The following is a 24,692-nucleotide window of genomic DNA, read 5'->3' on the forward strand; positions in this document are numbered from 1 at the left end:
AAAAAAAAAAAAAGAAAATTCTGTGCTTGTAGGTTAGAAGTTAGTAGAATAGGCCATAAGCTAAAGCACCAGGTTTAGCTCTGTCACTCATGCTATGAGAGCTTGGAAAACTTAATTTTTCTAGCCTTATCTATGAAATGGTGGTGATAAAAGAACTAACACCATAGGGTGGTTGTGATTGTCAAAATGAGAGATAACTGCTATGAAGCACAACAGGATCTGGAAGTGTATGTAAATGATGCATTGGCTATTATTTTATTAAGCAAAATTCCTCTTAACTCACTATATAAATAAGACTAGTGAAAGTCTCTGGATAGTTTTTTCTTCAGGGATGAGTCAAATAGCACAAGCCCAGAGGGAGTAAAACTAAGGCAGACATTGGAACCTCACCATTCTGGAATTCAATACACTTGCCGTTGGTTGGGGATTTTCTTGCTAGGAGGACCCATTTATACAACCCCCCGAGAGTGAGCACCCTCTTAAATTTTGTGCCCGAGGCACCTCTAGTCCTAGCCTCTCCCAGGCTGAAACAGATAACTCCTTTAGAGAAGCTCCAGAATTATTCAGGGCTGCTTTCTCTTTTTGCTTTATGTGTACATATCCAAAATCTTAAATCCAAATTCTAAAACTCAAATCAAAGTCTTATTTAACAGTGTTTCCCCTGCCTCCACCCTTCTACTTAATAGCCCAATGTTTCATGAGATGCTTTCCTAGACTCAGCACACTGGGATGGATGATCCCATCTCTAGGAGAGGAGAGCTGTGCCCAGATGGCTCCCTCTAAGTACTTTTGTTCCAGTTCAGGCAGTAACAGAGCTAGTCACACTGCCAGGAATAAAGATTTATAATAATCCTAAGTCTTGCTTTGTCCTCAGAGTCTTCTGGCCCTTTTCCATTGGCACTTTGTGCTGTGATCTCTCCAGCTCATCTTGAGTTGGTTCATTTTCTCAGACAACTTATCCAAAGCTCTTTATATAAAATCAGTCAGTATTCTTTCTTTGCTCTTATACATTTCTACTTTAAGCTTTAAACAGATGCTTTTGACCTTTGTCTCAAGTTTGTTGAGAGCTTCTGCTCTTACATATATTGTGTTTTATACTTTTATTTATTTAAAAAATGGATCAATGCATTCTTGCGTAGCTACCTAGGGTTGAGCACTCTGGCTTTGTATTAGCTGGATATTGTATTAGCATCCACACTGGGTGGGTCCATGACACATGGCCTATGGCTTGTCTCATTGAATGCTCAACTGATCACACCCCCAGGAAACTCAAGTACTTCCCCCGAGTAAACAAATCCAAAAGAGATTCCCCCCAAGAAAGACCTTTCTGAAAAAGGCATTCTCAAGTTTTTCAATTAAAAAAAAAAAGATGTAACATTCACAAGAAAATTACTATTTGAAAATAATTACTATTTGAATTCTTATTATATACATGTATTGCCTATTAAAATTTTTTTAAAAACATTTTATTTATTTATTCATGATAGACATAGAGAGAGAGAGAGAGAGGCAGAGACACAGGCAGAGGGAGAAGCAGGCTCCATGCTGGGAGCCAGTCGCGGGACTTGATCCCGGGATTCCAGGATCATGCCCTGGGCCAAAGGCAGGTGCTAAACCACTGAGCCACCCAGGGATCCCCGCCTATTAAAATTTTTAAGGCAATTTGTGTTTTAAAGTTTTATATCTTTCTGGTTACTGTAATTACCTATTTATTGGTACACATTTTATTAAGTAAATTTTAGAGCACTTCCTGTGCTAGAAATCACTCTATCTTCATTCACGAGGGAGTAGAAAATTGAACCCCAGAATGTATTCATTGTAGAACACAGCATGATGGGCTAGGCCATTATAGTAAGGACGTTGGCTTCATTCGGCTTCAGCAAAAAATCAGGCTGTTTCTCTGTGTTTGTAAATCTCTGTCCAAGGACTTCTTGGACTTGAGAATAAAAGAAAATATTCATTGAGGGTGGGGTCATGATAGTGGCAGTGGTCTTGGTGGAGAGTTGGCCCCATGGGAGGGGACTGACCCTTCCCTAGGGGTCTACTTACTTTGCAGCAAATGGTGGTCAGGTGCCATTCTTGTCTGGAGTCCTGTAGCACTGGTTGCTATTACTTTTCTAGGCTAACCCCAGGAGCTCTGCACCATATTTTTATGAGCACAGTTAAGTGATTGAAAGGTCTCATTGTTATAACAAAGGGCATAGCATTTTAAAACAATTTTCCCAGTTTAATTTGTTGTAAAACCCTTTAACTAGAAAAGAAAAGAAAACCATGCATTTCAGCATGTGTCATTTTTTCTGGGAATGTCCAGAAAAAATTACCTTTGGGGGGTAGTATGAACAAAAGAATCCTGCAGGAAGGGTGCTAAGCTAAAAAAGCTAACTTGCAAGGATTTGTCTCTTTTTCACTCTAGCACATCCTTGTGAGCTCTACTGCCGACCCATAGATGGCCAGTTTTCCGAGAAAATGCTGGATGCTGTCATTGATGGTACCCCTTGCTTTGAAGGTGGCAACAGCAGAAATGTCTGTATTAATGGCATATGTAAGGTATTGGGTATGTTTCCTTAATCTACAACTTTATAAAATCATGATTTTTATTAATTCAGGAAGTCAGATGTTCTAAGCTTTTGCTTTCATGACATTGGCACGTGGTCTGGTTTTTATATGTGATCTGTGAGACAGGTATTTTAAGTGTAGATCAGAATCCACAGTTTGGAATTGAATGCTTTCCCTCCTGCTGTGGTCTTTCTTTCTTGAGGTATTGATGTGCTCTGTGATATCATTTTAGGTACAGAACAGGGTCAAATTGAAGAAGAACCAAATTAAAGGAAGAAGTATTAGGAAAAGACGACCCTGGTTATTTCTGTGACGTTAAATTATTCGTTGGTTACTTGCCAATAGAGTACTTAAACTTGAGATAAAGTTGAAATTAATAATAGTTTGTATAGTGTTTTGTGCAAAGCATTTTTACTTCTAATTCTCCATTGTTTACCAACATGATCTTCTTAGGAAGAGAGATGACACGAAAACCAGGTATTTTAAACCAGGTCTTCTGATATCTGTTTACCTTTTCCACACTGACTGTGTTAATCAACTCTACCTTTTTATAAATTGCTAAGACCTGACTTGTCCGTGCTTTTATGTGTGCAACCATTGAAGAAATCCTTTCCAGTGCTCGCAGTTTAGTTTGCAAGGAACTAATGAACAAGTTTTGTAATCCAACACTCAGGTATAAGTCTCAGTTTTAAGCAAAGGTGTTTGTAATCAATGAAAGAAAAGTTTTGTAGAAAGTTCTAATTAGCTGTTAGTAAAGCATAATGCTTAGTGCTCAGGCTCTAGAATATGAACTTAATACCATTGTTTACCAACTGTATACTTCTATAAATTTTGCTGAGACTCGGTTTCTTTTTTTAAAAAATTGGGATATTGTTGTATCTTCCTAGCTGGTGTCAAAAAAGATTAAATAAAGACATATGTGTTAAGCCCCTAACAGAGCCCCACCCAGCACACAATAAATTTCTAATGCATTTTATTTCCTTTTGTAAATGTTTATCATAATTTTTTTCCACTGGACTAAATTGCTATTATAGAAAGCTCCTGCCCATAACTGTTCAGCACCCTGAAAAGATACATTTATCACCTCAAAGTTGTCTATGACTTATTTCATTAGTGACCAAAGCATAGGAGGCCATATGACGATCCCCAGGAATGAGTGAGTTAAAAGCAAGTCATAATTGTACTCTATATTTGTAAGAGCTCAAGCAAAATTCTCTTTCAGACCCTTTACTAATTATCACTATGGCTACAAAAAGCCAAAAGTCATTAATATGTATTTAGGTTAGATCTGTTCTCCAGAGTGGGACGAGGTTTATCTAGCTAATTCAGGCCTTGGCAGCCCCATCATTGTCCAAAGCAGTGGTTCTCAGCCTGGCTGCCTATTTGAATCATCTGAAGAGCTTTTAAAAACTAATGATGTCTAGACTCTATCTCAAACCTGTTGGTTTAGAACCTCTGGGATTTGGGGCCTGGGCATTGACATCTTTAAAATCTCCCAGGTAATTGCTGTAGAAAGCAGTGAGGACATTCCAGGTGGATTGGGTCTCGGTGCCAGTCGGTATTTCAGTTCTTCTCAGTCACTTGAGAATTTACAAAGTAAAGCAGTGTTAACTCATAAGCAAAATATGAGAATTGCTAAGAATACGTATTACTTATTCACTAATAGAGCAGGAGGCCCGGATGTAAGACTGGAATCTGAATTCTCTAATACTCAAGATAGTGTGCTCTTCAGTCCAAATGACAGGGTTAAGAATTGATGATAAGCTTCTGACAGAGAGGACATAATCATTAGAATAAAAAAACAACCTACAGAATGAAAGAAAATATTTGCAAACCATATATATCATATGTATGTCAAGAAGTTAATCTCTAAAATGTGTAAGAAACTCCTTACAACTCAATGGTAGAAAAACAACCTGATTAAAAGAATGAGTGAAGAACTTGAATAGATATTTCTCCAGAGAAGACATACAAATGGTATAGGAAAGGGTGCTTAACCTCATTAAACATCAGAGAAATACAAATCAAGCCCTCAATAAGATATCCCCTCATACCTGTTAAGATGGCTGTCTTCAAAAACCATAAAATAAGTGTTGTTGAAAATGTGGAGAAATGCAGACCCTGTAGAACTATTGGTGGGAATGTACAATCGTGCAACTATTGTAGAAAACAGTGTGGAAATTTCCTCAAAACATTAAAAATAGAGCTTCCGTATGACCCAAACATGGGATTTCTGGGTATATAGCCAAAAGAATTGAAATCAGGATCTTGAAGAAATATCTTTCATTGTTCATTGCAGCATTATTTACAACAGCCAAGGTATGAAAACAATCCAAATGTCCATCAACAGATGAGTGGACAAAGAAAATGTAGTATACCATGTTGTATACATATTATAGAATATTAGTCAGCTTTTAAAAAAGAGAAATACTGCCATTTGCGACAATTAGGGATGAGCCTGGAGGACGTTATGCTAAGTGAAACAAGCCCATCACAGAAGAACAAATGCCACATGATTCCACTTATGTGAGAATCTAAAATAGACTCATAAAAGCTAAGAATAAAGCTGGGAATGCCAAGGGCTGAGGAGAGGGAACCATGGAGATTTGTTGTTCAATGTGTACCAGGTGTCGGTTATGCAAGATGCAAAGTCCTAGACATCCTGCGTATATGGTGCCTATGGTTAACATGCCGTATTGTGCACTTAAAAATTTGTTGAAAGCGTAAATCCGCCATTAAATGTTTTTAACACACACACAGAGTCACAGGAAACTTTTGAAGGGGATGGATATGACTACTACCTTGATTATAGTGGTGGTTTCAAAGGTATTTGTGTAAATCCAAACTCAATCAAGTTTTTTACATTAAATGTATACAGTATTTTAGGTATCTGCTATACCTCAAAAAGCTGTTTTTTAAAGAAATTATGTAATGGGAAATTTAAATGATTTTCTTTCTCTTCTTTCTTTTTCTCTTTCTTTCTTTCTTTCTTTTTTTTTTTTTTTTTTAATGTTGCTCATTGGAATGGCTGTCTGGCATGGTAGGAGTCACATCAAAAGACACCCTTGCTGGAGCCATTGTCCACATTTGGTAGCAGCAGGAGAGTCACCTCTGATTCTGCCAAAGGCGGACAGACAATTTTGTTGTGGGCCCTCTTGCCAGAGCACATGGCATGAAAAAGCATAGTGACGTCTGTTTAGTTTTCCCCAAGAGCCCTTATGTTTTATATGCAGCAAGGAAGACTGGCTTGTGTCTTCCTAGGCCTTGTGTTAGACACTTAATTCAGTGTTGGTTGTGCTGAGTGCAGCCAATGGAAGAAGCAGTTAGGGTGTGGTTTCTATGAGAACCCATCGAATATGCTGTGGAACGTATGCTTTGGGACACGAATATGCTGTGTCTCCTTCCCCCAACCCCCACCTCCAGCAGCTTCAGGGAAGGGGCTGATTGCAGGCTGCTTGCTGGAGAAGAGAGATATATGTTCAAGGTATTTGTTTTCCTGGCTTTATTTCCTTTATTCTTCACATTTTTTTCTATCCTCTTCTGGTAGAGATTTTTTAAAAACACTTTAAAATTACTGTATCTCAGTGTTGATCTCCTGGCTCATCCCAAATCAGCAAAGGAATGAAAGTCTCTGGGAGTATGATTTATAACGATCAGCGTTATTAGAGTAACCTCACACTGGATGTAAACATATCACTTGTGAAGGGTTGACATTTCCTCATGACCAGGAAATACACATCCAGACAGTTGTTTTTTTTTTTTTAAATCTCTTAGTACTTTATTGACCCAATTAGGTCCAGTAGCACAATCCTTGGACCTGAAGAGACAGTTAGTTTGAGGAATAGAGGTATTTTCTGTCCCTGGCCATTAATTCTCTGTTTGGCTGATGGAGGGAGGGTGTGTTTAAAAACCCAAGCAGTCCTTCCTTTCAGTTGATTTGAGTTGGCTTTAAAATAGGAAAGGAAATAGGATGCGCACCGGCTGCTATATGGAGGTGCCCAACCTCTATGTTGTACACCTGAAACTAATAGGACACTGTGTGTTAATACTACTGGAATTAAAATAAAGACTTAAAGAAATAAATAATGAAATAAGGAAGGGAATTGTCTTTGATGGAGAAAAAAAACCTACAAAGGCATAATTCTTTGTAGACAAAGAAGTCTGACTAACAGAATCTGGTACAGGTTCCCTCTCTCTTTTGCTAGAGACCACGCAACAAAGACATTCAGGGGAGGCCTCTGTGTTTCATGGCTTTCTGTCTAAGTGTCATGATTTTTTGGCATCTGATGCTACTGAACACCCCCCAGTATAGTTGCTCCCCTTTTCCAGCATGGGGATTTTAGGGTGGGAGAGACTTGGCTGAAGAGAAGGATCCATGGAGAGGGAAAGACGGTGATGGAGAAGGGCCAATGGGCAGAGCCCTGGGAAAGGATCAAGTCCAGAGCAGGGGGCAGAGTCAGTCTCCGCTCACAGGAGAAAGTGTGCGATGGCTGGGGTACAGCTATGGGTGAAGTACAGTGGGGCTGGGGTCCCAGGAGGCTCCAGAGCATCTGATGATGGTCTGTAGGTCAGAGTTCACCCTCCTGGCCCTGAAGGAGTCTCAGCATTGAGCCAGCTCTTTCTCCATGGCTGCTGGTTCGCCTGCTGGCGCAGAAGGGAAGCAGAGGTCACCCCAGTGAGGAATGTAAAGGGGTCGAACAACCACATTATAGGTGGAGTAACTACCCTGGGAACTCTCATCAGAGAGGAGGGGACATGAGGTTTGCACACCAGAAGGGGATTTACTGCTGCAGCAACTCTGATCCCAAGACATTTTCAATGTCAAATCTATGGAACGGCCTTCAAGTCTACCTGTGGCTCCGGGGAAATTGGGAGACCTGCCCAGTGTGTGCCTCTTTCCCCCCTAACCAAGTATTTTGTTTACCATCAGTGGATGCTTCAGTTACTCCTCTTGCTGCCCCAGGACAAGGAACTGTTTGTTCCCGTGTCTGTCCCCAGCTTCCATCCCGTCAAGAGCGAGGGGGGAGAGGGGAAGGCAGATGTCCAAGGCAGGTGCGGTGTCCCCCGGCTGTGACAGTCACCCTCAGCCTCTTTCCCCCACAGATGGTCGGCTGTGACTATGAGATCGGCTCCAACGCCACGGAGGATCGCTGCGGTGTGTGCCTGGGGGACGGCTCGGCCTGCCAGACCGTGAAGAAGATGTTTAAACAGAAAGAAGGATCTGGTAACAAACAAATAATTGAAGTGGCAGGGGACTGAGAATGGAGGGCAAGATTGATGGCTACTTCTTACAACAGATTGTAACTTTCAAAGAACTCGACGTGGATGCAGCCTTCAGGACAAATGGGTCAGGGCCCCTTGACAGCTCCAGGGAAGGGCTGATTGCCAGGCACTTACAGGAGGCCTCACCCCACACAGGGACCTAAATGGCCTGGGGGCTGTCCCCAGGAGCGGGAATGAGTGTGATCCCCGGGAGAGCATCCAGGGCTGAGGCCAGTGGCATAGGAATGGACCCAAACTGGGGGAAACAGATTAAAAGTTGGCCAGGAAGGGTGCAGACCCAGGACAGGCTCTAAAAGAGAGACAGAGAAGCCAGCTGTGGGCTTCGAGGCAGAAGGCCCCAAGTGTACCTTCAAGGACAAAAGAAAGGCAAGGCAAGGTCGCTTCAGCTTACCCTTCTTCCTACCTCTCCCTGTAAGGGGTCCCACCCCTGGTGCCCTATAGTGCTCCAGTGGCCGCTGCCACCCGACGTCCCCGCCTGACCCATGCTCTGTTGTTCCTTTCCCATGATGACCTCCCACAGGGCTTTTTCTTTGTGTAGCTCCGGGCTACTAATAATCCTCGGGAATGAAGAGCCCACCCTGACCCCAAATCAGCCATGATTTTACCTGCACATTTGTCTTCAAGGCACCAGGAGTGATCGATAGCCGAAGGGGTCTTGGGAGGAGGCTAAGTTAGATGCAGAGATGATGAAGACAACTCAGAGTATCATAGTTTAGGCGCCCCCAGAACTACAAGAAAGACAAGAATTCAGGAACCAAGAGTTTATTTGTGGGTCAGGAGACCCTGGAAATCAGGAAGTGACAGGGACTCCCAGATAGAGTGGACCACCCTTTTCCTGGGTTCCAAAAGCCAGTCCTCTCTTTTAGACACACTCCCCACCCGGGATGAAGTTACTAAGTATGCCCTCGAATGTCAGGCACATTGATTAAGTGCCCTGTTTGTCCCTAGGACACCTACCAGTGGATGACCTGAATTTATTTAATTTCATCTCTATTTTTTTGATCTTCAACTACTGAATTAATAAGGTTAAATTGTAAAGTGATAGGCTTATCTTGCCCTTTAGAATTGTCCCTGAAGGATTATACTTTATGTCTATCTATTTGATGACTTTACTATGCATGAAACGTATCCTTTGCATTACTTATTAGGATTGCAAATGATAACTCGGTGCATCTTAAGCTTATGATCAAGCATCCTATGTTAGCTGAGATTTATTCACTCTTTTAAAGTTGCTATGTAAATATTTTCCATTATTTAGATGTGACCTTATTTACTTAATTATAAAATCACCTTTAAAATCATTTCTACATTTAATCTCAGTATTATTTGTTTATCTTTGGGGTTCATGTCTTTGGCCTCAGATATGTTGTGCTCCTTTCATTGGTAACTCCTTTGAAAAGCAGAGTTTTCATTCTTGAATGTCTACCACTTAACCTTTTAACTAAGCCCTCAGGAAATTGGTCTTTAGTTCTGGGTTCTTAACTCTACTCTTGTTTTTTGGGAGTGAGGAAAAAGGCCAGAAGCATCTTGAGCTTCCTCCCACCTCCACACCTGCCTTAGAGACGTTGATACCTCTGGCCACGTGCCCACCACTGAGCATTTGGCATCCCTTGTGCCTTTGGTTCCCCTCTCCCATTTGCTTCCCAGAGGGCTTCTGGTGGCTCTTGCACCCAGGGAGGGGTGTCAACTTTGTATGTATCCTGAGAGCCTCAAAGCCCTCTGGCACTGCTACCCCCAGCACAGTGGGGAAATCCAGCCAGATCTCACTCTGGACTCTGTTAACACCCATCTGGGTCATCTGTGTTCCTCACACCTACCAGGCAAATCCCACCTTTGCAGCCTGCCTAATAAAGCTAGATACATCATAAAGACCCTGGCTGCTGCCACTCCACCATGGGAATGAAACCAAGAAGTAATGCAAAAATATGAGAAATGGAATGAGATTGCACTGGGTAGATTGATGAATACCAAGGCCAAAGTCAAAAGAGAGAACTTAACATCCTCTTTCCGAAGACAGCCAAGGCATAGTTAGTTGTTTTCTGTGTGTATTTACGTGCTCCTTGCTTCTCCTTGCATTGTATTCTTTCTCTCTAGTGCGGTTATAAACCGAAAGATGAATTGTCTTTTAGGCTCTGTCATCACCCTGCTGAACCCCAAGTCAACAAACATAATTTCTATCTAAAGAGGTATTCAATAAGTGCTCATATAAATTCAAATGAAAAGAGCTTTTTTAAGGTTGAGTCCATATCTCCTTGACAATAAAGGAGATAAATCATTAATTGTTTTACAGTTATGTTGATGGAATATTGAGTATTTTTCCTTTGTGATATGCTGCCTGGTTCAGCTGTAGTGTTATAGCTCTGGTTTGTTTATTGTTTGGTTGGTTGGTTTCTTAACGTGAATTGGTACAATATTGTGATTGTAATGTAAACTCAATATTGTAATGCTGGGCTTTGGTCACTTTCTGATTCTGACCCAAAGACATAAAGCTCAGAGTTTTTCCCTTATGCATATTCCGAATTATTCTTTTCTCCTTTTCTCTCCACCCAGAACTGTGGTTTCTTAAAAAATTTTTTTAAAAGAACCATGGTTTCTTTGGTGGGTGGCAGTGATTGGCTTGATCTCCCTGGTCAAGGCATCACATTTGCCTTCAAGAACTTGTGACATTGGGATCCCTGGGTGGCGCAGCGGTTTGGCGCCTGCCTTTGGCCCAGGGCGCGATCCTGGAGACTCGGGATCGAATCCCACATCGGGCTCCCGGTGCATGGAGCCTGCTTCTCCCTCTGCTTCTCCCTCTGCCTGTGTCTCTGCCTCTCTCTCTCTCTCTCTCTCTCTCTCTGTGACTATCATAAATAAATAAATAAAAATTAAAAAAAAAAAGAACTTGTGACATGCGGGGGGCCCTCATGGAGGACAACTCTCAGAGCAAGGACGTTTCTGCAGTGAGTTACATGGGGGCTGTGACTGGAAATAGCTTCGTTATCCCAGCACTCAGGCGTCAGAGCTTTGTTACCACAACCACGACCTTGAGAGAAAACCCAATGTCTCCTTTCCTGGGGGAGTTAGCAACCATCAGAAAACACCAGGATAACAATGAACTTGAGCAACTGGTACAACTAGCACTTGAGGCAAGGTTGTATCCGAGACTAGGAAATAACGGGAATATGCAGTCACCCAGAAGAATCCAAGTCTTTCAAACCTTTCATGGCCTAACTGATCCATGTGTCTGCCTGTGTTCTCCTCCCTTCCTGCTTTACTCTGGCTTGTAGCTTTCTTTTTAACACAGTAATTTAAAACAAAAGTGTAGGTGGAGAAGTCTGCCTTAGAGACGCACATGGTGGTCAGACCCAGCTTCTCCTCCTCTCTGGCTGCTATTGCCTTTGACTAGGGAAGCCTGAAATGTTAGCCAAGTCCTTTTTTCTGTTTTTTGTTTTGTTTGTTTTTTTGTGTGTGTGGTGGTGGTGTTTTGTTTTGTTTTGTTGTGTTGTGAGTGCTCCTAAGAAAGAGAGAAAATGATGAATGATGTGGAATTAAAATAGACTGAGAGGTAAGAGACCAGGTGCTGATCTAGGTTACCATTGACTGTGGGAAAGTCACCCATTTGGACCACCATTTCTGAGGCCCCTTTCAACCCTTTCTGGTATTTATCTTCTCCTTGCCCTTAGCCTTCAAGCTGGTCATATGTTTGTTGATATCTAAGTGTTAAAGTTGGGCACAGTCCCTGAAGGAGTCCCTGAAGGAGAAGATGTCTTTATCCATGGCCTTCTTTGGCTGTCCCAACAACTAAGTCCCTGTCTATCTCTGCGAGGGGTAACTCATGTAGTAGATTTGACAGTGTGTGCCAGATGGCAGCATCATGCCTTCTAGTCAGCGTCATATTTGGGGACCATAAGGCCCACTTTCTTGTAGATGCTCCAGAATAGCTTCCATTTCCTCTCTTAGAGAAGGATAAAAGAAAAAAGAATTGCTGTCTTGGTATAGTGCCATGGTTACTGTAGAAGTGTCTGGAATTAAAGAATCTAGATCCAGAATACAGTGAGCTGTGTACAGATATCATCAGCTCATTCATTTATTCATTTACTCTATTACCTGAGAAACATTAAGTACCTATTGTGTGCTTGGCAGGGGGATAGAATGACAAATAAGACAACAACTCTCTTTCCATTGCTGTCTCTGCCTCACCCCATCCAGGTAACAGGATTGGGCCGCACTCTGCCACTTGGCCCTTAGGCAGAACTTAAATAAGGAGCCTGGTTCAGGAAGAAGTTGGTAGAGCATTAAGCTCTGTTCTTGTAAGGGCACCCTGGGCTAGTTACCCAGAACCTTGACCTTCGTCCCAAACTCTTATAGTCCCTTCCCTAGAATGCTGACCCATTGTCATATAGTTCCTTAGGTTGTTTTTTTTTTCCCCCTGTTGTATAATTTCCTAGATTCTATATGACTCACCTACCTTGGTCTTAAACGTTAAGACCTGACAGTTTTTAGTATCTTGGACTAATTCACTGACTTCCTAAAACCACCACTCTGGACCCTTCCGGTCTTGCCAATGTCTCTAGACTTGACTAATGGCAGACCCAGTCTGGACAGTGAGAAGGAAGAGACACTTCTAGGAACAAATGACATGGCTTCTTGACTCACAGTTGCTTCTATGCTATACGGCAAGATTCAGTTTGTTTGCTGTTGGCTTAAGAGAGAATAGTGTCCACTCCATGATTTTAGGTGGGTGATTGACGTGAGAAGGTCAGTGTCATAGAACACTGGTTTGCCAACAACATACACAACTGCCTGGGACATGGGAGCCTGGTGACAGGAGCTGAGTCCACATAGATAGGATGAGAATTTTTTTAAAAGTATTTTATTTATTTATTCATGAGAGACACAGAGCGAGAGAGGCAGAGACACAGGCAGAGGGAGAAGCAGGTGATACCAGGACCCCGGGATCACGACCTGAGCCAAAGGCAGACACTCAACCACTGAGCCACCCAGGTGCCCCAGGATGAGAATCTTATAAGAAAACATTTCAGAGAAAATCCAAGGCAGAAATAAATGCATAATAAAAAGAAGGAATGTGGCTTCCTTGAAATCAGAGTATCACCTTACTTGGTGACTGTCCTAGATCATGTTTTCTAGAAAATCCCAGACTGGAAGGAATGGGAAGAAAGAGAATGACTGGACACTCTACTTGACAGTTTTCATATCAAGGGAGCTCAGGGCTGCCACCCTTTGTCCCAGAAGCATTTAGGGTCAACATCTGTTCTCTCTTCTATGTTTTCTTTCCACTGACTTCTAGCAAAAGGTTTTTAGTTGCTTATGGTGTGTTCTAAGGTTCCAGTGCCCCTACAACACATTTTTTGAAATAATTAAAGCTAAAACTCAATCTAGGATAGGGCAATTCGACTTCTCCAAAGATCTGCCAAGCACACTTGTGTGTACATATTTCCTCCTCACTCTGATTTGGGAGCGGGTCAAATGCAGGGTTTTACCTGAACTTGACATTGACGTGTCATTACTGTCAAGGCAGGCATCAAGAAGTGGACTGGCATTTCCCAGGAGTCTCTTCACGTGAAACCAACAGATTTGGGCTTGCAGTGAGGATTGTTTTGTCCGCTGCAAACTGACAGCATAAATCTTTTTAAAGATGAGCTGGTCGTTGTAGATAAATTGGGGTTAATAGTATGACCTCTTTAGGAGCACATTTTTATTAGAAATGACAGATTGGAAACCAAATATGCTACTGGGTAAATCCTTTTTGTGAATTACAAAGAGTAGTTGGATAAGATGCACTTTAGCAGCAATAACCTATTGTAGCTCTTATGATAATGGCTTCAAAAGTGAGGCCAATTTTCTGCTCCATCCTCAGAGGCCCTGAGTATTCTTTTACCTCAAGGGGCTCAGGACTCAGTAATGGGATGGTTTCTCCAGGTGAGGCTCCATGGGCCCAGAGACTCCTTCTTTGAGGTCAAGATTACATTTTGCTACTTCCCCCCTAATTTTCCCAGTATTGCCCCACTACTGGTGCAAATGACTGACGTTTACCAGGGAACTGGGAGACAAGTGATTTTCTGAATGCAAAATTCACCATTCTTAACACTTTAGACATGGTCTTACCAATCCTGGTAGCCTTCCTTTGATACAGAATAAATGTCTCAATAACTTTCCACCTTTCCTTTTTTTAAAAAAAAAAAATTATTTATTTATTCATGAGAGACACACAGAGAGAGGCAGAGACATAGGCAGAGGGAGCAATAGGCTCCCCGCGGGGAGCTTGATGTGGAATTCGATCCCAGGACCCCAGGATCATGGCCTGAGCTGAAGGCAGACACTCCACCACTGAGCCACCCAGGCATCCCTCTACCCTTACTTTTTAATAAGATTCTCCTTTCTATAAAGAAGACCCTTGAGGATAAGATACTCTGGAGGATTTTTTAAAGCCCTTTCTACCAATCACATTTTTTTAAATTAAAAATGCTATTTTAAGAGTTGATTAGCAAACCCTAGTTATAGGCATATGTACTTCCCACCTATATGTGTGATGCTGGCATAGATGGAACCCAGTTTTCTCATTTGGTAAACAGAAAGGTTTGTAGCCATTCATTTCCAATTAAATGCCCATAGCAGATGGGTTAAGTAAATGGGTTTCTGTCATTTTTGCAGTTGTTGAAATGCTCAAAAATACAAAAAGATATGTAAAGTATATTAAATTTTAAAAGTGATAGTTGGAAAAAAATAAAAAATAAAAAGTGATAGTTGGAATAGTTCATGTACCATGATCCCACTTGTTAAAAAATTATGTGTTTATGTGCTTATACATGCAAACAAAGATTTTGAAAACGAATCCAATAAACTGTTCACTGTAATTGTCTTTGGGACATGGGACTGGAGATGAAGGAAAACTGAAATTTTTACTTTTCATTTTATTCTCAAGTATGGGCTTTATTGTCACACACAAAGGAGTCTGGTGGGTATATTGTGGTTCTTTTTAACTCAAAATTACCATAATTTTATATTTTGGCTTTTCCCTAGATACTCTTTTGCAAATATGTGTTACAAATGTGCATTACTTTTGCTCATCACTAGATCTGTCTCAGTTTATATCTTCTGTCTGTAAACTGTTCAGAAGCAGCACTTAATATTCACTGAAACCTTTTATTTTAAATTTAATGTATCTCCCCTTTGAATTTGGCAGAGTCCACCGCGTTAAATATTTCTGATTTTGGATTTTCTCTCTTAAGTGAAAGATAAAAAGCACACTCTTTGTTTTTGATTTTTTTTTCCATCTAGTTCTCTTTGCTTTTGTTTTTTTTTTTTTTTTTTTGAGGGAGGGGTTGTTTTATTCTTTGTAAACAAGGGAGATAAGGTGGTCACCACAATATTTGATGCCAATTGATTTTTCTGCATGAGTTCTGGTCTGAGAAGGCATATGACATCCCAAGTCAGAAGGGGCTGCAGATCAAGATGCTCCAAAGGCATTTCAATAAATTGCATTAGCCTCAATTACACATGATAAATATTTTCCCTGAGCTAGTTATGAATCTACAGTGTTAGGGCACCTGGGTGGCACAGTCAGTTGAGTGTCCGACACTTGATTTCAATTCAGGTCATGATCTCATGGTTGTGAGCTTGAGCCCTGTGTCTGGATCCATGCTCAGCACAGATCCTTCTTCAGAGTCTCTCTCCCTCTCCCTCTGCCCCTCCCTGATCACATTCTCTCTCTCTCCCTCTCTCTCTCTCTCTCCTAAATAAATAAATAAATAAAATGTTTAAAAAATTGTTGTAGTTTTAATCAACTATTTCAGGTAAGTATTGTGAGAGCCAAATGGAATTTAATCAAGTACTACAAGACCTGCATTTTGGTCTTGCTGGATGGGAAATGCCAGTTTGAAAAATGGAGCTAAGGTTGTGGCCTGAGGATCTGAGCAAATCATTCCTGCTGACCAGCCCTAGGATTTTAGCTCCCAGGACCCCTGCTACTCTCACGTCTGAGGGAGAGAAAACAGTCAAGTCCCTCCCAGGTCACAGAGATGAAGGTTTGCTTGTGGCTGAAAAACCTAGTGTCCATCTGCCGCAAAATGACCAGGATGATCAGGATCTTAAAACCAGCATTTATATAGAAAGGTTAAAAGAACAAAGAATGTTTTGCTTAGAAAAGAGAAAAATAATTGAATATCGGAGTTGTGAGGGCTGTCAGACATCATCTGGTTGGAGCCCCTTCATTGTGCAGATGACATTTAAAGAAGTTAAATAAGTCAGTGAACACCATATAGCTCATTCAAGGTGATGCAAAAACTAAGATTCAAGTGTTCTGACTCCCATGTCTGGCATTTTCTCATGCCATCCCCAAAGTCCATTCTTTCCAGTGTATCACATTTATGAGGCGATGATTCTTAAGAAGCCCAAATAGGATAAATGCATAAAATGCTTAGCGTGGAGCCTGCCAAAGGGAAGAAACCATTATGTGTTAATTCCTTTTCTCCCCAGTACGTCTCCTACCATGACAACCAATAAATAAGAATAGGTCTATAGCTAGAATTTATCATCATCTTTAAATGGATGCCCTCTGGTGCTTTTTCACGAAAATAAAATGTGAGTTCATATTTCATCAAAACATAGAAAAATAAGAAAAAAGAAACCTGTCTAGTGAATAGAATTGCCCAACAACATAAAAAGCTATGCTCAGAGCTAAGTTTCTCATCATGAGCTATATTCAAGAGGACCAGGTGGCAAATCAATCCAAGATTCCCTCAGGAATTCTCTTAATGAATTTAAGCTATGATTAGATTATTTCTAAGAGTCTATCTTTAACTTGCAGGCAGTGAGGACAGCTGAGCAGAAGGGTGTATCCAGTGCAATGTTGAAGATTCATCTGATAGCCACGGCAAATGGGGGAGCAGAAATGCTAATAGGGAGCTAATTAGGGGCTATACGTTTTTTAACTTCAATTTAAAAACACAGAAAAGTCAATGCTGGATCAACCACAAATGTTTCAGAGTTTAATCTGCATTTATTTCACCTCTTCTCACAAAACTGTGTCTGTACTGAGTCACAGAGTACCTGGGAATTCTGCTCCTGCCCAAGCTCTTTAAAATTCCCCATGACTAAATATAAAAAAATAGTGAAAGGGATTATAGGGGAAAGGAGAGAAAATGAGTGGGAAATATCAGAGAGGGTTACAGAACATGAGACTCCTAACTCTGAGAAATGAACAAGGGGTGGTGGGAAGGGAGGTGGGTGGGGGGTTGGGATAACTGGGTGATGGGCACTGAGGGGGGCACTTGACGGGTTGAGCACTGGGTGTTATACTATATGTTGGCAAATCGAACTCCAATAAAAAAAAATAAAAATAAATAAAATTCCCATGACTGACACCTAGGTGGCTCAGTCCATTAAGCATCTGCCTTTGGCTCAGGTCATGATCCCAGGGTCCTGCATTGGAGCCCCACACCCGGCTTACTGCTCCACGAGGAGCCTACTTCTCCCTCTCCTTCTGCCTGCCCCTCCCACTGCTTGTTCTCTCTCTCTCTCTCTCTCTCTCTCTCTCTCAAATAAACGAAATCTTTAAAAATAAATAAATAAATAAATAAATAAATAAATAAATAAATAAATAAATAAAATTCCCCATGACTAGTGTATCTGATAATCCCAGTAACCACCCAGGGGGAAGATAAGGGCACTAAACAGTGGGAATGAATAATGAGTCAGAAACAGAGTGTGTGCAGCCAAGCAGGTGTGCCTCTTTCATCATTGTGTCTTCTCTCCTTAGGTTATGTTGACATTGGGCTGATTCCAAAAGGAGCAAGGGACATACGGGTAATGGAGGTTGAGGGAGCTGGAAACTTTTTGGCCATCAGGAGTGAAGATCCCAAAAAGTATTACCTCAATGGAGGTTTTATTATCCAGTGGAACGGGAACTACAAGCTGGCAGGGACCATCTTCCAATACGACAGGAAAGGGGACCTAGAGAAACTGATGGCCACAGGCCCCACCAATGAGTCGGTGTGGATCCAGGTAATGCAGAAGTAAAGGTAGCTGCTGATATGTGTGTTAGTGAAGATCTTTCTGATTTTCATTTCCAGGGTATTTGCTAGGGGAGACTACGAACGCTTAAAACTTCGTTTAACAAGGAGCAGGGAGGAAAGCAAGATATTACTTTGTGCGAATCATCCTTTATTGCCTAGAAATTGCTGAAACCCTGATAAGTGCCAGGGGCCCTAAAGTCATTTATTGGGAATTTTGAATTCAATTTCCAGTATGGTTGACACAGGCTGTTTATTTCAGAGTGATTTTTTCTCAGGCATAAAAAGGATGCTCTCCATCTGGGCTGAGTTTCCAGGTAGCTTTCCAGCAGCAGCGATGGACCAACACAGTTTTCTCATGTTATCATGTGGTTGTTCTTAGGCAAGAGGCTTGACTTTGAGAAGCTCTTGGAGGAGAACAGGGTTAGAATGTTGTATGTGCACCTTAAGGGCATGGTCTTTCATGTTGGCAAGGAACCAGAGAGAAAGAGTGGAATCATCATACCAGTAGAGATAAGGCAGGTTGGGGATGCCAGATGGCTCCAGAGAGAGTCTGACCTAACCATACTCAGAAGTTAGAGGGAGATGATTCCAGAGCCAAAGATCAGAGCACTCAAAGAAGCCAGAGATCAAGGCTTGACTGCTATGATTCATAAATGTCTGGGGACCTGACATCTTACCTGCCATACATGGCAAAGGATTTATATATGGGAACCCTGATCCCAAGGAGCAACCAATCAATCCATCAGCTCTAAGTTTAAGATGAATCCTTTTTAAATGTGTGGTGAGGGGCGCCTGGGTGACTCAGTCAACTGAGTGTCTGCCTCTTGGTTTCTGCTCAGGTTGTGATCTCAGGGTCATGAGATTGGACCCCACAGTGGGCTCTGCACTCAGCATGGAGTCTGCTTTGGATTCTTTCCCTCTCCCTTTGCTCCTTGCCCCACTCAAGTGCTCTCTCTCTCACACACACACTCTCTCCAATACAAGTAAATAAATAAAATCTTTTTTAAAAAATGTGTGATAAGTAGACCGCCTGCAGGAGAGGGAAGTGAGGGGAAGGCCCCAAGAGTGGCATGACTTGGCTAAAGCCTATGAACATTTTTACCCCAGAACTATATATTTTATAGGAACTAACCATCCTGAGAGCTAGAGAAGAGCATCATAAGACAACAGCAACAACAATAATAAAAGTTAATCTTTATTGAATGCTGACTACATGCCAGTCACTATTCTATTCATAGCTAATCACTGTACATGTATTGACTTATTTAACTCTCACAACACCCCTACTAGTCACACACTATTATTATCCTCACTCTGGAAATGGAGAAACACAAAGAGATTAAGTAACTTACCTGTAATCATCAAGTTAGTAAGTTCACAAGGGTGCAAGGTGACCCACCAGTCTGTTGTTGGAAAAGAGCTATCTCATTCCCTCAGAGCAGTTTCCAGAAGATTAGACCTCCCTGGGCATTCAGCCAAGAAATAATTGAATGGATATGAGGTATAGATCGATAAAGACATGGATGGATATAGATACAGATATAGATAGATGTATTGGTGGAAGTAGAGGTGGGGGTGGAGATACATTCATTTATTGGCATTTGTTCCAATGCACGCCTTCATAACTGCTCTACGATGATGTACCTTCTGTAGTGTTGTCACACAGCTGTGTTTTACAGTATAAAGTCATGACAGTGATGTCACCCTTCTTTTGCCTTTTAGCTTCTGTTCCAAGTGACCAACCCTGGCATCAAGTATGAGTACACAATCCGGAAAGATGGCCTTGACAATGACGTGAACAAACTGGTGTACTTCTGGCAGTATGGCCGCTGGACAGAGTGCAGTGTAACGTGCGGGACAGGTGAGCAACAGCTGCTGTGTCTGGGAATCCATGTCGGCTTCAGAATGAGCCATGGAGGCAGTCTGGGCCCATGGTTCATACTCAGTGCCTGTGGATCTGCACCAGAAACACGGCCCAGGAGCCCCTGTGGGAGCAAATATTCTGGTCATGGTCTAAAGAGAGAGGCAGTTTTTCCTTTACACTTCATGAAAGATTTTCCTTGAAAAAAATGTTACCATGTGTTTTGTTTTGGTTTCAGCTTTATTGAGATATAACTGACATACAACACTGTGTAAGTTTAAGGTGTACAACTGGATGATTTTGTACACGTATATATAGTGAAATGGTTACCACATAAAGTCAGCCAGCCCATCCATCACCCCAATAGTTACCTTTTTTGTGTGTGGTGAGAACATTTAAGATTTGGTCTCTTAGCAACTTTCAAGTATACAATACAGTATGACAGGTGTTTTAAAAAGCAAAACAGAGAGACTTAAAAACCTGGTTGAGGACCTGAGGTCTACAAAAGTCAAACACCCCACTCAGAGGCTGACTGTCAGTAATGGCCAAATCCAAACCATGACAAGCTCTCCTGATTCCCACCCAATGTTCTTTATTCTGTCTCCTATTTACCGAGTATTTGTACCTATGAGGAGAGTAGTTTTCTCTTATAAAATAGAGCATTGGAGAGATTCCTTGCTGTCAAGTATGTCAGGATGGAATAAGTTCCTTTTTTTAAAGATTTATTTATTATTTAAGAGAGAGGGAGAGAGGAGGGCAGAGGGAGAGAGAGGGCTTTAAGCATGGAGCCCAACGTGGGGCTCAATCTCACTATCCTGAGATCATGACCTGAGGCAAAATCAAGAGTCAGATGTTTAACAGACCGAGGCCACCCAGGCACCCAGGATAGACTAAGTTCTGCTACCGTAACAAAGAAATCAAAACCTCAGGAATGCAACACAATGAAGGTTTATTTCGAACCCATTCTAAGTCTGATACAGGTTGGGTGGCCCAGCATCATCTTGGAGCTAAGACATCTGAAATGTGTGACTTCCAGTGTGCCCCACAGGAGAAGAAAGACTTGGCAGAGGCAGACTGGCTCTCATGAAGGGCTTTGGCCTGGTGGTGACACAGATCATTTCTGCTCACCTTTCGTTGGCAAACCTTTAGTCCTCTGGGTACTGTTAACTGCAGAGGGAAGCCAGGAACGGTGAACAAGCACAAGGGCGTTTGTAGGGCACTGACTCTCTCTGCTACAGGCTAGATGAAATTCTGTGAGGCCTGGGAGCACAGGCTCAGGGCCTGTCAGGTATTTGGGACTTTTCACTCTTTGGGGAGCTTTAATAGTAGTACCCAGGAGAAGGCCTCTGCCTTGATCTCTCCTTTTAGATCGTGTCCAGGTCTGTTCTGGAACTTCCTGCCTTGATCCTGTATAACTACCACCTATAAACTAGGGCAGCAACAGGGTGAAGTGCCAGATTCAGCGATGCAACCAAGGGAATGAAGGTGAAGGAGTGAATGGGCCAGAAGAACACCATCTACTCCCCCATGGGCTTCTCTCTCACATACTGTGTCCCTGCACCACTCATTCACTTGCTCTCCCCTGTCCTCGCTCCCTGCCCCAGGAAGTAGTCCTGCAAAGAGGTCTAGCAACAGGCATTGAGTCCCTGTACCATCAATCTAATAAACAATTTCTGTATCACCAACTTCTTCCTTTCCCTCCTTCAGTACAGAAAGGTTAGCTTTTAGAAGGCACGGGGATCATGTTCATTTCAAAATGTGTGATGTTTTGAAAATCCTAAATATCTGGAGATCCATTAGGGTCAAAGGTGTGATGTGTGGCAGCGGCTGGTGGTGGGGTTAGGGTCAGTGCTGTTATCCCCTGGCTATGGCTAGCATTTCCAGACATCCTGCCCCACTGCCTGGGAAGCTGGGCTGGCTGTGGCACAAAAGCAATTTAAGCAGGAAAGAAGTTCATGAAAAAAATTTCTCTGAGGGGCAGTTGTGAGGAAAATGAGGTCGTGGGGACCGTAGTCACAAATACATTTTCCAGCTCACATCCCCATTTTTCTCTTCTTTCAGAAAAGTACAGGTGTAAGCTGTAAGCTTATATCATTTTTGTCTCAGGACACCAAGGAGTGAAAACTCAGCCCATCCAGAGGGGCCAGGTGCCCCTCCACAAAACAGAACACCCATCCACCCCTTTTCTGTTTCAGCATGGGGTGAATTCTTTGCATCACACACGCAGTGTTTCAGAACACAGGGATCCAAGGTAAATGGCCAATCGGCACAGTCATCAGAAAGCAGGCTCCTCCTGGCTAGGAAATGAGATGTCCTTACCAAATGTGAATCAGGATCCTTCAGCAGCACCTCGGCCTGCGTGGGCAAATGTCCTCCTGGGTATTAAACCTTAACAGGAGCTGTCAGGGAGCTGTCACGGCGTCCACGTTCTCCCCCGAATCCCAGTCACACTGCCTGTTTCAGTGACCGTGAGCTGTCTTCATCTGGCGGAGAAGAAAGACAACATTTCTCCTTTCGTGCTGTCAGACAAAGAGGGTGAAATGCTAATATTCCCATAGGACACACGTTGCTAAATCTAAAGACAGAGACTGCCTGAAACACTGAATCAGTCATCGATGTCGTTGTATTTTCTTTGAGTTAAAACTTTCTATATTACAAAATTAAGTTAAATAGCTTACCGGAAAAGTAAAAATAGGAAAAGTCACTCCCCTGACACATGCACTTTTGTACTTTGCTTTTTTTTGCCTTCCAATATCCTTATATGTATGCACAAGCTTTCACTTAACGTCGTAACAGAGGTGCCTTTCCATGTGCTACTCCATCCTCATAGCTATCATTTTTATGGATGTGTTGCATTTCCCTGGCAAGACAAAGCAAAATGTCTTGAGCCAATTCTACATCGATCATCATCTTCTGGTGAGCTTTTGGGGACCGTGTAAAGAATGATTTAATTAGCGTTGATTTATAGATGGAATTTCTAGGTTCAAAGAATTTAAATATTATGGTAATGTTCAGAACCTTATTACCAAATTGATTCCCATAGTAAAAGATTTACAAACAAGTAGTGGCAACCACTTTATTTGTTTTGCTTTATTTTCATTGGTATTACATTGTTTTAGCCTTATGCTTTGTTGCAGGGAAGCATTACAAATGTCCTAGCAAAAATGGAAAACGTAGTAACAAACTCTTGCATACCAGCCACTCAACCTTGTCAGACCTTACCATCGCTCATGCTTATTTCAATCTTCATGTTTAAACAAAAAAAATCACACAAATATGCTTGAAGAGCATTTTGCTGGCTCCACTCCCTTTCGTTTTTCTCCAGAGCTAACTAGGGTCATGAAACTAGTATTTATTGTTTTCATGCATCTTGTTAAATGCTTTTATTATATATGTGAATAGCCATATACATTAAAGAATACTGTTTCTCAGGTATTTTAGCTTTTTATAAATAGGATCATTATCTGTGCATTATTCTTTGTCTTGCTGGTTTTACTCAGTATTATGCTTTTGAGAAAAATCCCCGCTGAATAAAGGGGAAAGGAGAAAAAATAAGTGGGAAATATCAGAAAGGGAGACAGAACATGAAAGACTCCTAACTCTGGGAAACAAACTAGGGGTGGTGGAAGGGGAGATGGCCGGGGGGTGGGGGTGACTGGGTGGCGGGCACTGAGGCGGGCACTTGACGGGATGAGCACTGGGTGTTATTCTGTATGTTGACAAATTGAACACGAATAAAAAAAATTTATTAAAAAAAGAAAAAGAAAAATCCCCACTAATGATAGTAGCTCTAGTACGTTCACTTGAAGGGCTGCGTACTGTTCCACTGTGCCAGTATACAATTATTTATACATTCCACTATTTTGCAGTTATAAACATCTTTGTAATGCTGTAATGAACACCTTTCCTCAATATTTCCAAAGCTCAAAGTAACCATGTGCATTTGAGATAGGTCCACATGTTCGTGATAAAGCATGAGAATCACAAATAGGAACACACGTTCCACTCTGACCCGGATGTGAGACCCTACACTGATGTTGAGAGGACAATTCACTTCTTTGGAAAATTATTCAGATAATTCTTTGGCTATTTTAAAATTTCATTCGTCTTGCTACTGATCCATCTTTCATCCACTGTAACTGCCAGGGTCAACCAAGTGAAGGTATTGATCTCTGACAATATCTGGAAGTTTTTTGTTAATATTTAGGACTTCATGAAAATAATAGAAAATTTACTGAGATGGATTTAAGCATAGGCTGAGGAATAAGGTTTATGTTGTTTACCATACACATAAATATATAGTATTTATCAGATAAATTACAAGTAGTATGTAATGATAGACACCATTCATTCCAATAGAGAAACTGAAACATCATTATTAATTTTGCCTTTTGCACAGCATTTGCCTGGCCAGTCCATCTGTTCAGCTCGCTGCTGATCCAGCACATTTATCTATGCAATAGTATTAACTTTGCGACAGGTATTTTATGTAATATTTTGTGTCCTTCTGCTACTTCTGAGTAAGCACATTTATCTTTGCTATTCATGCACAGAAACAGGCCTTTTGGGGGGATGTTTCTAACCTCCGAGAGTCACCTGACAGTTTCCTTTTAGGTTTTGACAGAAAGAATTTGCCAACGTTTTCATGAAATTTCCAAGTACCTAAACTCTTCTTTTCTCTGCTCTACCACGGCAGGTGCATGCCAGTGTTTCTGGCTTCGGCCATGTCAGCCTGTAATCCACTCACACTGTCTAAGATGCCTCCACGGGTGCTTGTGTCTTTTCCAATGACTCAGTCCTTGGGCCCTGGAAGGGCCCTTACATTCCTCTTACAATGTTGCTTCCAGCTGTCGACAGTGTCTGATTTATATAACGAAAGAGGAATAACACAGTCTTAACAGTTGACAAAGCCTGAGTGGTTGAAAGGTTACCTATCTCTCCAAAAGAAGAAAATACTGTTTTATTTAGCAATAAAA

General features: G+C 41.7%; 1 protein-coding gene across 1 annotated transcript in view; it reads left to right on the top strand.

The window, feature by feature from the left end:
* The window catches only part of ADAMTS12 (ADAM metallopeptidase with thrombospondin type 1 motif 12), a 295,838-nt gene that overhangs the window by 217,554 nt on the left and 53,592 nt on the right, over window positions 1–24,692 (top strand). The window contains exons 13-16 of the mRNA XM_072757296.1: window positions 2,414–2,547; window positions 7,660–7,780; window positions 17,600–17,844; window positions 19,578–19,716. Of these exons, the coding sequence (XP_072613397.1) occupies window positions 2,414–2,547; window positions 7,660–7,780; window positions 17,600–17,844; window positions 19,578–19,716 (639 nt within the window). The remainder of the gene's footprint in view (window positions 1–2,413; window positions 2,548–7,659; window positions 7,781–17,599; window positions 17,845–19,577; window positions 19,717–24,692) is intronic.

This window comes from Vulpes vulpes, chromosome 4 (assembly GCF_048418805.1).
Source record: "Vulpes vulpes isolate BD-2025 chromosome 4, VulVul3, whole genome shotgun sequence".
NCBI classification, from domain to species: domain Eukaryota; kingdom Metazoa; phylum Chordata; class Mammalia; order Carnivora; family Canidae; genus Vulpes; species Vulpes vulpes.